Source organism: Muscardinus avellanarius, assembly GCF_963383645.1.
Source record: "Muscardinus avellanarius genome assembly, chromosome: 13".
Lineage (NCBI taxonomy): Eukaryota > Metazoa > Chordata > Mammalia > Rodentia > Gliridae > Muscardinus > Muscardinus avellanarius.
Genome location: NC_137799.1, coordinates 64,737,550 through 64,753,504, shown reverse-complemented (window position 1 = coordinate 64,753,504; position 15,955 = coordinate 64,737,550). Strand labels below are relative to the sequence as shown.

The window sequence follows — 15,955 nt, the reverse complement described above, 5'->3', positions numbered from 1 at the left end:
GGCAACAGATACTTTTGTTCTCATTTACATTATTGGTTTTACATGACCTATATCTGAAGTTGGATATATAACAAGAATTATAACATGTGTGTTACATGTTCCAAAATCATGCTTCTTATAAAGGGAAGATAATTTGTGTTCCTTTTTAATAATTTTAGGCATTTCCGGGAAACTTAAGTCACCCTCAGTCTGACCCAATTTGCAAGTTTTCTAAAATTTTGTAGGTAGTGGGGAAAAGCAACTGGTATTCTCACACATTCAATTTCTTTTATTTTTAATTCAAAACCAGTCATAGAATATGGCACTTTAGTTATATTTAGTATGTTTATTTCAAGAAGAAAACATTTTATAAGGACTAAATTATGCAAAGTAAAAAATAAAACTAAACACAATATAATGGTATTGCAGTTTGATTTTTCATGGACTGGTCCATCAAAAATTTAGAGTAACTATTATTAGATCATGCTGATTTCAGTTCTTTCTCTTCTTTTATTTTTTGTGGTTTTAAGCATTTAACAACACTCAATTATATTCTTCTGTAAATCTGGACTAAGATGAAGCCTATATATCACTGTTCTTATCATGATGGTTGACCAGATCTAACATTCTTAACTTTTTCAGGTTAGTAACTGGGCCTAGCCTATTGTTAAGTATTAATTCTACTAAGCTGACCAATATTTCAAGAAAAAAATCTGTCTATCTTTCTCTTTATCTATCTGTCTGTTTGTCTGCATATATCTTACAGAATACCAGATATATGATTAGGTCATATACATCTGAATAGCTAAGCAGTGAACTGATTCAAAATTTGGATTCTGAGGATAGACTTCGCAAGGACATTTAGTCAGGCACCTCGGGTGTACCCAGATTTTCAAAGTGTGACCCATCAAGCATACCTTTGACAGTGATCTGTGCTATTGCTTCAATGACACCCAGTGTTGACATAGCAACACAGGTGTAATTTGCTGACTGTCTTACATCATTCAGTTCTAGGACATTTCTTCCTATTGGCATATCATCTTCAGGTGTCAGATCTTCTGCCCCCAACATCCACTTCACATAAGGCATTGGTGACCCCACTGCCACACAGGTGATATTAACACTTCCACCTGGCATGATTTCATGATTAGTGGGTGGGATAGAGAATCTTGGTGGGACACGGCGAACTGGAACAAAACACAAAGGTAGATGATAACATATACAAAGCAAGAAAAAAGTGGGCTCATTAAACACATGACATGCACTATACAGACACAATTAAACAACTGAAACATATTGTGGATTGTCCAAAAACAAAACATAAAGAAAAACTGTGAATAGTACAGACCATACAAGTATGGTGTGTGTATACACAGAAGAATTTATTTAGTTTAATCATCTATATCTTAGACACATTCATACAAAAGTTGATCCAGACCTACAGGGCCCCACAAAAAAAATCTATCTACAAACTAACAATACACAAATGTCATGCATAAGATAAACACAAAGACATATACATGCATGCATATAACAATGATTCTATGCAGTCATGTATATGCAGAAAAGGGGCTGAAAGGTCATCAGCATGTTAAAGTTGAGTATCTAAACCAACTTCAGTGCTGTGCCCTTCCAGGTGATGTGAATGTATGTGTAGCACCACACTGTCACATCTCAGCCCTGGAAAACATCACCTAGAATACACTGAAAGGGTAATTTATTGGGTTTCAGATTCAAAGTGGATAAAGCCTGAAAACCTCACACTACAGTGAAACAAACAAAGAAATATGTACACACATATCAATTTACAGAAGAAGAAACAGGTTAACACCAGTGGAGACACTGGACTGAGTCATGCAAGGCATGCATAAAGTAGAATCTCAAGGCCCGTGCTAGGATACTGGGAGAATGGCTGGGATCCAAGACAACAGTGACAATAGAAAAAAATCATGGGGAAATAGAACTTTGCAAAGGGAGATGGTAGAGTATAGTGCTGGGATAGGGATTTAGGGGATGGCAGGATCCAGTGTTGGAAGATAATAGATTAAGCTGAGGACTGCAAATTCAGAAAGGGAGCTGGGTATTTTACATTCAGAATTCCATTCAGATCATATCTAAGGTGAAACAACATCAATGACCAAACATCCAATAAGAGGCATATTATGTCTCTAGTCAATGTGAGGGACACTGGATCTATAACACACAGTAGGACAGGACATCAAGAGAAGTCATCATACTAAAGCAACATAACACAGTAAAAAGTACCAAGCAATTACAGTTCAGTGTTCCTGCTTCAGATAATCTGCATGTTTATATATGTTTAATAAAGTATGTTTTAAACGTGGCACAAGGAGAGGGTGAGAGATAAGAGGTTTCATCTTGGGCTTTTATTGGCAAAACATTAAACCATGCTAATTTGAGTTGGAGAGGGTAGTCTTTTAGAGTATACCTTAAATAACAGACAAAATGAAACTGATTTTCAAAGTTATATAAATACTGAAAAAGAACTTCATAACCCAAGAAGAAGCTAAGTAATTCTCTGAAAACTCTTAGCTGCACTTAAGGTTGAGATGAACCCCCATAGGCTCGAGAGGGCTCACTGCAATGGCCTCGTGGGTGAAGGAGAGTGAGAGGAGGAGGAGAGAGAGCTAAGCATGCCTCCTGCAGCCGATTCCCAAAGGTTACCCGAAGCAAGCAGGAGCCAGTGTAGACTCTGAGGTGTCAAAGAACATGTCAAGAAAATTGGAGCAGAGTTTAGTCTTCATGCTTGGGATTAGGGAAAGAACTATCAAAAAGTCATTCTGTGGGCAGCAGGCATCCTTAGGGGATAGAAATTACAGGTAGGGTGGGGAAAAGGGAAGAGTAGAGGAGGAAGGAAAGCAGGAACACTGACCAAGTTCACCGGACCTTAGAGAGTTAAGTGTTACCAGTTACCATGCACCTGGGTACATTGTCTCCCCTCATGCACCACAGTTAGACAACCACCAGCAAGCAATGGAAGCCACGGCCAGAGCATTCTCTGCTAAAATATACCATCGACCAAAAGAAGCCCACAGTGCAGCTACATTCATTTCATTTGTATTCTTTGTTATTGGTTTAATTAATAGTTTTGTAAGGTGGGTAAAAAGTAAAAAACACACCAACCTTCTCGCAGCTCTGAGGGATGTAGGGGGTTTGATGCAGAACACAATGAAATGAGGAAAGGAGAAAAACAAGGGAAACACAGAGAGAGTAAAAAGGCCATATCAAGGCTTTCAACTGCTACTTGAACATCTTTATTTGCTCTAGTTTATCCTTCCTACCTCAGCTGAAAAAGTTAGCAATACCTCAAGGACTAACACAATTATTAGAAACAATAGCTAGCGTCATTTTGAAATTTTCCGTGGAAGAAGGTACACATGCCTCATGCAGCAAAGGAGGTCACCATTGTGAGGAAAAATAAAAAAGAATCGAGGGGCTTTCTGAGAATTTTCAGGAACAGTTTTCTTCATACTCCCCCACCCCAAATTCCAGAGAAAGAAAGGAGAAAAAGATCCCCAGGGAAAACAAAATTACCTCTAACAAAAATTTCAAAATCAAGCTAGATATTTTCTTAAGGGTCTCCCATCCTATGGTAACTTAAAGCTCTCATGGTCTTTTATCTGCTCCCACCCCCACCCAAGTCTTCTGTGGTTATTCAGATATGTAGACTAGGAATAAGAAATATCCATTGGACAACAACTATAGAAAGCAGGTTAGAAAACTCTGGGGAAGAGAGAAGTACTTCTTTCTAGTTGAAACGAAAGGCACAATAAGCTAAATATAATCATTTCTATTAATATAAAAGAAAATATGAATGATTCTTAATAATTCATTCTTGATTCAAGGACAGCTATTATTTTAAAAATACAATCAGTGTTCCATGGCAGTCAAAAGATTGGATTTCTCAGTAAATCTTAATAAGTTCAATAAATATATGTGTATATATATCTCCCTATACATGTATATGCATATATATAACACAACAAGCAAGACCATATAGAAGATGTGTAATTGTGCTATCTGCACGTAGCTTTTATTTTTTTTAATGTTGGCAGCTTTATCCTCATGCTCGGCAGCAGAGGTCATGAAGACATAAACACCTTTATGCTTGGAGTGGCACACAAAACTGATTAGTAGCACACCGAGCAATTATTTCAAGGTTTGATAAGGAACAGAGGAGAAACAACAGAAAAAAAAAAAAAAAGTGGAAGAAAAAGAAGAAAACCTCAAACAAATGCAAAGCACAGTTCAATCAATGTGGTAAAAATAGAAATCAAAATGTAAAAATGCAAATATACTTACAAACCTCAAGCCTAAGGACAGATTGTACTCAAGTGTTCTCTTTTTTTTAAAAAGAAATACATATTTAAATACTTGAATTCTCTATTTCCTACGAGGCTTCAGCTACGGTAACCATTAGTAAATCAGCTTCTTAAATACTGACATCATAACACAGACCCTGTGGGTATCTTAAACCCCCTTGAGCCTGAATGAAGGAACCCTGCCAGGGCCATGTCATTCCTACCTCTGACATATAAATTGGCAGGGGCAGAATAGCGAGTGCCCGCGCTGTTGGTGGCAACACACTCATATTTTCCTTGGTCGGATTCTTCACTCTGTTCGATCTGAAGGGCTCCTGTATGGATATAAAATATATTGCCAAAAGAAATGGTCAGAGTGGGCTTTCTCAGTTCGTAAAGCTAAACCTCTTAACAATATGAAAGGCCCTGCAAAGCGAAGGTCCGCTCAACGTCGATTCAATCTCTTGCTAAGGTGCACAGACAGAAAATGATGCGATGAGAAAAAACATATAGAGATTATTTCTTTTACATCACCAATGCTAGCATAAGAAAACAATATGTTTTTTTTCCCAAGCAATATTTCTAGGCATATTTTACACGCTTATTTCCTAGACTAATCAAATGAAGATGGGTGAGACTGCTTCAAGGAAGTATGGCTTTTAAATAAAAGATTAATTTTTGGTTTTGTTTTGTTTCATTTTGGTATCAAAAGAGGCGCAAAAGATAGGTATGCTCAAAAAAAAACCAGGCTGGGTTTTCAAGAAAGTCTTCTGCTGAAGAAAGCCAAAAATACGCAGCTAGCACAAAAAGGCTGCACAAAGCAAAAAAAATTAAAATTAGTCATTATCCATTATCAAAATATCACTTAGAGAAACAAAACTCCCTTAAGACATGCAGATTTGTAAGAAAAGAAAGACAGTTTGCCACGACTTACAATCATTTATTACATTTGCTGAAAAACAAAGAGTAGTTGCATTAGAAGATTTAAAAAAAGTTAAAAGGCACAGCCCAGGCCAGCCAGGAAGAGCCAACCAACCACTGCTTGAGGACCTCGAGGTGGATCCCCTAAGACACCCATCAAAATCCACCAGTGGGATTAGCAGTGTGGTGTCACAAAACCCCAAGAAAAATACAAAACAAGAATTACAAAAGAAAGGAACACTGAGTCAAAGTATGAAAAACCATCAATGATACCATATACCACCAAGAATTACAGAGCACCTTGTTTCCATAGCCTGAAGAACAGAAGATCCCCAAATCCAGAGACGAGTAATCCAAGAAAAAAAGAAGTGGGGAAAAAAGCATTGCTGTCAGATCGTAGGCGAGTGGGATCAGGTGGAAAGGGGAGTCATTCTTTGACTTTTAAGACATTAAGAGAAAAAAGAAGAACAAAAGCAAAAACCTTTTGAAAGATAAAGACAAAAAGCAGATGGTCCAGGCTGTCCTCTGCATGTCTGCCACTGTTCTCCAGACCACCTTGGCCTTGGTCCAGAACAAGAACAGCTAAGGAAGAAAAAAAATGATCTTTTTTTTTTCTCCAGTTGGACAAAAAAAAAAAAAGGAAAAAGAAGAAAAAAACGAGAAAAAAAGAAAAAGGAAGAAGAAGAAAAGGAAAAAAAGAGGGACAGATGGTACGCTGTGACTGGTCTGTGGTCCAAAGACCTGGATATGCTTTCTTTGAAGCATATCACAACTTAAATAATTGTTTTCATAAAGAAAGAAATGAACAAAACAAAGAGAAAAGAGGAAAAGGAAAGGAAAGTTCACAATATGAGAGTCACGAATCATAACCAAACGATACAAAGGAAAAGAAAATCAAGTTGATGAACGTTATTGGGATGAGTTTGGAAACCAGACAAAGATGGGAGGGATGAAAGGACAGAAAGAATGAGTAAGATCATTCTGTGAACATTAGTTCAGCACTCTTACCTCTTATTGGTGTACCACCTGGGTGGATAATATGAATGCAAATAAGATTAGAAAGAAGAAGCATTAGTACGAGAAGAAGGAGGCTAGGGCTGGGGAGAAGAATTAAATTAGATTTACAGAATTAAATAAGGTCTTAAAAGAAACTTGAATTACTATACTGGTAAAACAGGAATATATTAGATAGTATTATTAGATCATAAAAGCAGGTTGCATTATATCACAGAGGGCAAAGACCATATTAGGCAGCATTGCCTTTCTCAGAGGAGCAACTGAGTTCTTAGTCTGGGGTCACATAGGGTTAGAAGTATATCTTATATGCCTCATATCCTTTAGAAAAGAAAGAGAACTATACAGTATTTTTAAGACATGGTTTAGGTAAATACTGTCTAAGCTATTTAAGTATATATATAGGTATGCATATATATATACTATCATAAGAAATCCTAAGGACTAACTGAAAACAAACTGCCAATTGGATATCTTATGCTACTTACTATGCTAGATTTGTGTGGTATAACATGTGTACTATTTAAGTTTCTAGACAGTGTTCTTACTATAACAGTTCTGTGGAGGTGTGCATGTGCGCGCCACTATGGAGATCTGGTGTCTACACTGACAGTTAGTAAAATGCATGCCATGCATTTTATTAATAATAATAATAATAATAATAATATTCTGAATATGGAAATTAGTGGGGGTGAAGTGCGCTTCAGAACTAAGCACTTACCAATAGATTCTGGAGATTTAAATACGGAGAGAAGAAAGACAGCATAAAAATATTATTATATTCCTTATAATTTGGTACAAATTTTTCAGAGTTAAAGCTTTATTATACTAAATTATCTATGTTACATGTGAATAATTAATTCTTTATTTACAATAACAGAATGCTAATCTACACAATTCTGCTGACAACAAGCAAGAGAGGCAGTTAACAAGACGCTTTAACATCACAGGACAGGTCAAAAGCTGAGAATTCTGGGAAGACAGGCAGTTAAACAACTTAGCTCTATATCAAAATTGCTACCAATTTCAAAGCAAACAACTGATTAGTACATGTCCCCCTGAAATTACCTAGGGACAGGCTGTAAAACTTAAGAAATTTAGAATTACCTCTACCTTTAATCTACAGAGAGCAAAGGGATAACTTGGGATGGGAATGGGAGAGGGAGAAGATAGAGAGAAAAACAGCAAAAGCTGGAGTCTACACCAAAAGCAGGCTTCTGTAGATCCAGTCACTGGAGGGTTCAAAAACCTTAAGTGTGGGTGCACACTATTGCGGCTAGTGTGTAGAAAATGTTTACTCTTGTTGATACAGCAATTATATTATTTAAAATCCCCTCCTTTCACTGGTACTTTGAAAAGGACTTTTTGAAAAAAAAATACATCTGGTTACTCATGAGATAATGTTTCTGTGTTTCATGTATTTGTGAAAAGAAAGCAGATGTGCCCAAACTTACTAAACTTTGGTACTTGGATGAGTTCAGATGTAGAAAAGACAGCAGAAAACACACTTTAATAAACTTGAATCATTTTAGTGTTTAATATGAACTTTTGTTTTTAATGGATATAAAACCATTGGAACTCCTTGCAAGTTCTGAATGAAGTCCAATGTTGACATAAATTTGTTTCCAAAGAAAACAGAGAGAAAGAGGAAAGAAAGGAGAAAATGGATCCGTCAGATACTGCAGAAAAGCAGTAAATTAAAAAAAAAGTCATCAAAACTACAGTCACAGCAGTGAGCAATGTGGATTAAACAGAAGCTGCAAAACACGGAGAGAGAAGAAAGGCAGAGTCTGAAACAGGCCATGACACCACAAACATGGGCAACACGTCAAATAACAGAGAAAGAAAAGAGGGAGAAAAATCAATACCTAAAAATTAAAATTAAACAAAATAAAAATAATAAAAAATTAAAGAGAGAGAAAGATTTTAAAAAATCTCTAGGAGTTAGTAGAAACAGTAACACAACCCTACCTGATCGTAACTGCTTAATACGACCATTGTTGTTGCTTGTGTCGACAGGTAAGAAATCTTTAAACCAAGTGATTTCTGGATCCGGATTACCACTGGCTGCACAAAGCATAGTGGCAGTGCGTGTACGCTCCACCACCTTCAACTGTGGGCCCATGTCAATGGTAGGGAAGCCCCTAGGAATTTGGTCCTCTGCAAGACAAAAGGGAATAGAAATTTGTTACCAATGTCCAGAATTCAAGAGTGTCCATACATCTTCCCCTTTTACCTTATTCAGCATCTGTGAAAAGCTAACACAAACCAAGCAATACTGTACCATCAGATTAGGAAGCAGTCACAATATCTCTTTGCAACCAGTAGAGCAAACCATCTCTGTGGAAGGCCAGCACACTAACACAGAACTCAGACTGCATGGAAAAGACCGAGGTGAGTTCTCCAGGAGCACACAGGGCAGGTAACTGTAGTATTTGTGCCTGAGGTCACTGAGTATCCAGAGGAAGCTCTGATTTGTAATGGGTCTTTATTATTTTTAAACATTATTCAAGTTTATTAAAGAAAATTTTAAAAAGCATTATAAAATGTTTAACTTTCCTGAATTTCAAAGTTCACATTGTTGCCAAATTTTGCATATAACTGAACTTTCAAATCCGTTAGTACCTGATAAAATTATTCCACTTTGGATTCTAAGGCATCAATTTATTCTAACAAATTTTTTCTTTACTTCTTCTAGCATTTCTTGGGTTTCTTCTTGAAAATGGCTAATGAAAACATCACCAATCTTAAGGCATCATCAAACAGTCATCATCTGTAAGTATGGTGTCATCACATGTATCTTCTAAATTTTGGAGTTGTTTCTCTTTTACATATATTTATTTATTCCTTCTTTCTTCTCTTTCTTTCTTTCTTTCTTTCTTCCTTTCTTTCTTTCTTGTTTCTTTCTTTTTCTTTCTTTTTAGGTACTGAGGATGAGACCCAGGGCCATTCTACCTCTGAGCTACACCCCCAGCCCTATTTTTTATTCTTTATTTTTGAAACAAGATCTCACTCAATTGCAATGAGCCTCACTAAGTAGCTGAGACTGTGCCCTCCCGTCTTAGCCTCCCAAATGCTGGGATTACAACCATGGGTCACCACGCCTGGCTCTATTTCTTCCTTTAGCTCTGTGCTTCTACACATAGTCTGTGCAAATACATTTATCTTTTGTTGATCTTTGAAAGTAAAATTGACATCTTCTGCAGCCGCCTTCTTCACCATGGCCACCATCCTATAATGGGACTCCAGGAAGAACTTGGACTAAGTTGCAAAAAAACAAGAGGGGATTTTAGAAAGATGAGAGTGTCTTTATTTTGAAACTGGGTCTCACTGAGTTGCAAGGGCCTCTCTAAGTAGCTGAGGCTGTCTGCGAACCACGATCCTCCGGTCTCAGCCTCCCGAATGCTGGGATTACAAGCCTGCGCCAGAAGTATTTTTTAAAAGCTTGAATTACTAACTTTTGAGCCTCTAGCTAACACAAGGTTAACTTCTTCCTATCAATATTTTAAAAGCTTGAATTACTAACTTTTGAGCCTCTAGCTAACACAAGGTTAACTTCTTCCTATCAATATCAAACAGCTCTAGATCATTTTGAAAAATTAAAGTTTACTGAAATTCTCAATCATATTCTATGTTGATCATCCACATTGCCAGATATTCCAGCTAGGATTAGAAAGGTATTTTCTATCCAAATATTTTAGGGATTTTAGTTCAATGAGTAATAATTATCTAAATTAGAATGTGGTCATTATGAGACATTTGACTTCCAATTGGGCCTGGTGTTAATTTAATCAACACTCCCTCATAACCAACAATGAATTTTCATGAGCCACCAACTCTAAAATGAATCAAAAGCATAAACACAAGTGAGAACATTATAAAACCATAAGAAATGGCATCTGATCTCTTCTTGGATATCCCCTACAAGCTTCAGGCATGATCTGTGAACCCGTGGTTGATTCTATGAAAGTAAAGTTGTTAATGTTTCTAGTGCAGAAGTTGCATTTTGATGCCTCCACGGTCAGTGGACCTGTCAGTCAGTCTTATACGTTCTCCTGGGTCTCTTCTTTGTACCTTCCAGGGCAAATTCAATCTCTTACATGTGGTTAGCAAAGTCCTCTGATATATCAAGTTCAGTTCTCTCAGCCTCTCATTGGTCGCTTCCTCCATAGAAAAGTTTTCTACTGTCCACATAGAAATTTTCAGCATTCCCCAGGCAAATCATGTCTGTTGAGTACACCTCTAGGAAGCCACCCAGCTCAAATCACCTTCATCACCTTTGTAAAGCTTCTTTAAATGCTCCCCAAATATATTTAATCTTTCCCTCATAGAGCTACCTCAGCAGTGAGTACTTACCCCCGCTATCTTATATGTATCAATTATCATCACTTTATCCCTCTATACATGAGTTCTTTCCTGTACTATTGACATGATAATCTCTTGCTAACACATTAATCTGTATTTCCACATTTTTTTGAGGAAGTTACTGGGGATTGAACCCAGGGGCATTCTACTTCAGAGCTATAACTCCAGACCTATATTTTATTCTTTATTTTGAAACATAGTTTTATGAAGTTCTGGTGGGCCTCACTAAGTAGCTGAAGTATTTTATTCTTTATTTTGAAACATAGTTTTATGAAGTTCTGGAGGGCCTCACTAAGTAGCTGAAGCTGGCTCCAAACCTGCAATCCTCCTGTTTCAAACACCCAAGTACTGGGATTCCAACCTTGCGCTAACACTCTGGGCTGGATGTCTAGAATTTGAAATAAACTCCAATGATTCTCAAGTGTTAAGTGTGACTATGGGGAAATATTTCCAAAGAACTGGTAGAATGGGGACTAGAATAGCAGATAAAGACTGGAAGGATTTTCGATGTGAATACCTAAAAAATGTCAAGCTACTACTACCAAATAAAGCTCTCAAAAAAGGAAAAGTTCAACGTAAAAAACATCTAGGTTATTTTAAGAGACAGTTGATGAAATAATTATTAAAGTATAGATTCTGGTTTCCCTGCTAGGCATGACAGAGGCTGTCTATCTTTTACCAGTAGTCTGCAAAAGCCCCCAAAGAATTGGTAAATGTTGAGCTTGACACCTAGTTTTACAAATTAACAAACAATCAAACCAACAGTGAACTTCGGTGAGCTATGTGTTATTTAAATTTAAAAAGTGACTTTTTTGAGGAAGTAGTAACATATTTTGTTATGCAATGGTTTACTCATCCTTAACCAAGTAGACGTCTTCAGTAAAAAAAATAAAGGTGTCAAAAATGGTAGTTAATAATGTAATTTCAAAGCACTTGATGGTGGTGGTGGTGGTGGTGGTGGTGGTGGTGGTGGTGGTGGTGGTGGTGGTGTGTGTGTGTGTGTGTGTGTGTGTGTGTGTGTGTGTGTGTGTGCGTGGTATGTGATGCAGGTACTGAACTCAGGGGCATTCTACCTCTGAACTACACCCCAGCCCTATTTTATTTAGAAATAGGGTCTCATGAATTTGCTGAGAGCCTTGCTAATTTGCTAAGGCTGGTTTCAAATGGGTGATCCTCCTGTTTCAGCCTCTCAAGTATTGGAATTATAGGCATGCACCACCATGCCTAGCCTCAAGATGATTTTTCAAGGCTTGAAGGGAAAGTTAACAATTAAAAATGGGATAAGAAGTACTGTGCTAATTATGCTACACTCATTTTAATAATCTATTCCACTTGAATTTTATCAGGCTGTTCTTTATGTCTTTAAAGGTTTTGCCAATATATTTACATCTTCAGGGTAGTTCTAATGTTGTTTTTGGGGAGGCAGCGAAGTGGGAAGATCAATAGCTGCTGTACCATGCACATTATAATATTAAACATTTCACTTGGCAGCTATTGACACAAAATGCTTCAGAGGGTAAAGATAATTCACCTCAAGTGCTCAACAAAGTCAACTATGGGCACTTAGATTGTGCTGTTATTTTGCATTTTTAAAGCAACCAAGTTAGGTTAACTAAAATATAACCCTGGGGTTTGAGTGTCCTTTTGTATTCCCCAGGGCACTGCATCCTTTCCCTCCCCACGCAGGGTATTTAACTACTAGTTATATTCACCTACATAAATTCCTCTCTGCTCATCATTAATTTCCTTCCGCAAATTCATCTCTCTGAAGAAGCAAGCCAATATTCAGAGCTGATCAGTAGCAAGTGTCACAGGCTTAAGATTGTTGAGCCACTTACCAAAGCCTCTTACTAAGGAAATCTAGATTTAATAACCATTTATAAGAAATGAAGTCCTCAACCTTGGGGACAGCTGACAAAATTGACTTGTGCCCTCCTGAAAGTAGCCTAATATATTTGCATGACCTTTCTTTTCCTTCTTGTCTCATAAATAAAACTCCAGAGCCTCCTTTTCATATACACACCTATATGACAAAGATAATCTTTCTTGCATATTAATTGGGCAGAGAATTTTAAGAGCACTCCTTTGTTATTTTTAATAAGGGTAATTGAATTCTATCTATCCCCTCTTTGCACAGAACTTCTTTGAATGCACATTCTTCATTAAACTTTCATGAGAATTATCACAATATAACAGATTCAAATAGCCAGAGCTGTTACAAGTTTGACAGTTGTGGCTCCTTTCCAACTTGACTGTCAGGTATTTGGCAATAAAACTCAGTATTCAACATAAAACAAACTGTAGAAATAATGAAATTTCTAATTGGAATGCTTATCTCAGTGGGTGTAGTTTAGAAGATGTTAATTGCTTTTTTTTACCCTCTACATTTATTAGTGATTTATATAAAACTGCCGTGGCTATTGCATAATGTCAATTTTGATGGTTTATCAAATGACTTATACAAGGAACTTGGGAATCAAATCAATACCCTTAATACTTTAACCACATAAACTTTGGCAGGAAAAAAAGCAGCCATCAAAAATTAACAAATTGTCAATATGTGCATAGTTTTAAACTTTCACATGAGGTGAAAAGAAAAACATTTTGTCCTATTCATTAATACGCTCATTAAGCTTTAAAGTGCCGTACTTATCACCATTCCATATTAATATTCAATCATGCAGAATTAGCTACTAATTCATCAACAATTTAAATCAGACTTGACCTTCATGAAGCCATTTGGTCTGTCATTTTGAGAGTCCATTAAAGGGCAGATTACTACATTACATACTTGTGCTTAGTGAATCATAGAGTCATACATATTTTGTTTGGAATGGCAGCTATAATAGGCCTGGAAATATAGCACATCTTTTGCATCTGTTTGTGTCTTAATAAAATATGCTGATATGAAACTTTCAGTTTCATTAAGGAAATACAAACATAGATGTCAGCATTTTCCAGAGTTAACATCCCAATGTTGTCAAACAAGTTAACAACTCCTGACCTCCCCAGGACTTACAAGATATCTATAAGAAAAATAGCCTGCCCCTGTTTTATAGAAAGTCATGTCTTTGATACCTGTAAATAATAAAGTAATAGCTTTTGAATAATCTGCTCAGTTACACTGCTTTCACTGATCATCTATAAACAATTATAACGATGTCTTTACTTTTGCTTAAATTCTACAAACACTGACCCTCTCATATTTGAAAGGGAGCTATGAAACTCTAAATTGTCTACTAAAGCCACAGGATTCTGAGGAGGCCTCAAATATTTTCTTGCCTAATCTTGATAGGGTTCTTTCAAAATCAATAGCAACAAACTTGTGTGTGTGTGTGTGTGTGTGTGTGTGTGTGTTTTACTGAGGATTGAACCCAGAGGCATTCTCTCTCTGGGGTACTCTCCCCCCTCCTCCATTTTTTAATTTTGTTTTGAAATAAGATCTCATTAGGTTGCTGAGAATTTCTCTAAGTTGCTGAGGCTGCTCATGAACCTGTGATTTTCCTGTCTCAGCCTCCTAAGAGCTAGGATTATAGGTGTGCACCACCATACCTAGTTCAGACTAGTCTCTTGACATTAGCCCAACTGATTAAAAATTTTTTTTCAATAAAGGACAGACTATTTTTCAGAGACCTTGGAAAATCCCAATTTATCATCATATTTACTACCAGTATGTTTACTAAAAAAAATCATGTCAGTCGGTGATAGGCTTTCTCAATAGAGCTGACAAGTATACTCAAACATTTACATATTAAAAGCTTTGACTATCAGGGTAGTATAATTAAGCAAAATCAGAATCTGAGGAAAGAGATGCACAGATCTTTTTTAGAGAATTTGTCTCCTGAAATTACTTTTATGAATGCCAAACAATTTATAGTGGCTCCTTTTAACAATCCCCAAGTGATGATTCCAATAAATATTTTATTATAGTAATATTATGTGTGGACTCTTACAAACTCATGGAAGACAGGAACTTTGTGGTATTATTTCTCTGTATCCATAATAGTGTTCAACAAAGACTTGCAATTATACATGTTTAAGATATTTGAAATTCAGCAATCAGGAGACATCTCTGAATTTCCAATGAGCTAATTCAGTGCCACTCATTTTAACATTTAACCATTCTTTCATAGTTTTGTGGCTATACATTTGGCTTCATTTGAGTATAATTCCATCAAGAAGCAAAAACAATTTTCTATTTTTAACAGCATGTTAAAGACTGTTAGACTTATAAACTCAAAACATGACTATTAATGACTATTTTTATAGTCTTTAGTTTTCTTTAGACAGTAAATCATTTTCCTTTGGGCCATATTAAGTCCACGTGGTTCAATTCCTTAGCTCACTGTAGTTGCCACATGAAAAGCATTCAGTTTAGTTCCTACGTCTTTATTTTATAGCAGGTCTTCCTACATCTATTGTTGTAAGTTACAAAATAAAACTAGTGACAAAACCTCACTTTTGAACACGATAAAAATGAAGAGAATAAAATAGAACATGTATCTACATTCTGCTATTATCCTTAGAGAATGATGGGATTTTTGTTGTTCAAATTAAAATAAAAATAGTAGATGACCCAGTTGTATGTTGAGGCAAATTCTGTGGGGCTTCTTTCACTGACAGGATGAAAGGTTTTGAAGTGACTGGGTAGCTAAAGGCTTTAGGAATACATAATATAACTTTACAGAGAACAAAAGTAATTTTTTTCTTTGAAAGGCAGAGGAACTGAAGAGAGAAGTTTTCACTATATAATAAAACAAGAAAAATATTAGGCTAATAATATGCTGGATCTTTTATTAAATAAAAGTACCAGCCCAGATGAATATAGTGACACATGTCTATAATCCCAGTACTTGGGAGCCTGAGGCAGGAGGATTGTAGGTTTGATGACAGCCTCAGCAGCATTACAAGAATCTCAGCAACTTAGTGAGATCTTTCTAAACAAAAAATATAAAGGGTTGGGGGTATAGATGGAGGTAGAACACTCCTAGGTTCAATGGTTCAATCTACACACACACACACACACACACACACACACACACACACACACAACACTTAGCTGGCTTTGGAATTCTTTTAAGCATATATATGATTCCTCACCTGTTACTAAAATTAACTGGCTTTTCATATAAGAGAAAGTATAAATTTTCATAGAGAATTTAAATATATGATGGTCTTAAAACGTCCAAGTAAGGCAGTCATGTAAGACATATGAAATAAGATTATTATAAAGTATTTCTGAAAGTTGTATTATGTATTAAAGAAAAAGATAATTTCCATTATAAACTCAAAAAATCTACTAGTCAATAGATGGCATCGTTCATTCTACAAATATTTATTGAATGTTTCCTTTG

At 36.3% G+C, this 15,955-nt stretch overlaps 1 protein-coding gene and 1 pseudogene across 11 annotated transcripts in view; both read right to left on the bottom strand.

Moving 5' to 3' along the window:
- The window catches only part of PTPRD (protein tyrosine phosphatase receptor type D), a gene marked incomplete at both ends in the record, with an annotated part of 415,865 nt that overhangs the window by 191,219 nt on the left and 208,691 nt on the right, over positions 1–15,955 (bottom strand). For 7 of the 10 annotated variants that reach the window (XM_080708743.1, XM_080708734.1, XM_080708736.1 and 4 more), the window contains 4 exons: positions 897–1,166; positions 4,526–4,636; positions 6,231–6,248; positions 8,208–8,396. In XM_080708743.1, coding sequence (XP_080564869.1) covers positions 897–1,166; positions 4,526–4,636; positions 6,231–6,248; positions 8,208–8,396 — 588 coding nt within the window. The remainder of the gene's footprint in view (positions 1–896; positions 1,167–4,525; positions 4,637–6,230; positions 6,249–8,207; positions 8,397–15,955) is intronic. The other 3 variants (XM_080708735.1, XM_080708742.1, XM_080708738.1) reach the window with 1 other exon arrangement.
- Positions 8,787–9,467, bottom strand: LOC308272051 (prefoldin subunit 4-like; annotated as a pseudogene). The gene is made up of 2 exons: positions 9,336–9,467; positions 8,787–9,058 (listed from the first exon to the last, which is right to left on the bottom strand). The product of its transcript is annotated as a prefoldin subunit 4-like (transcript).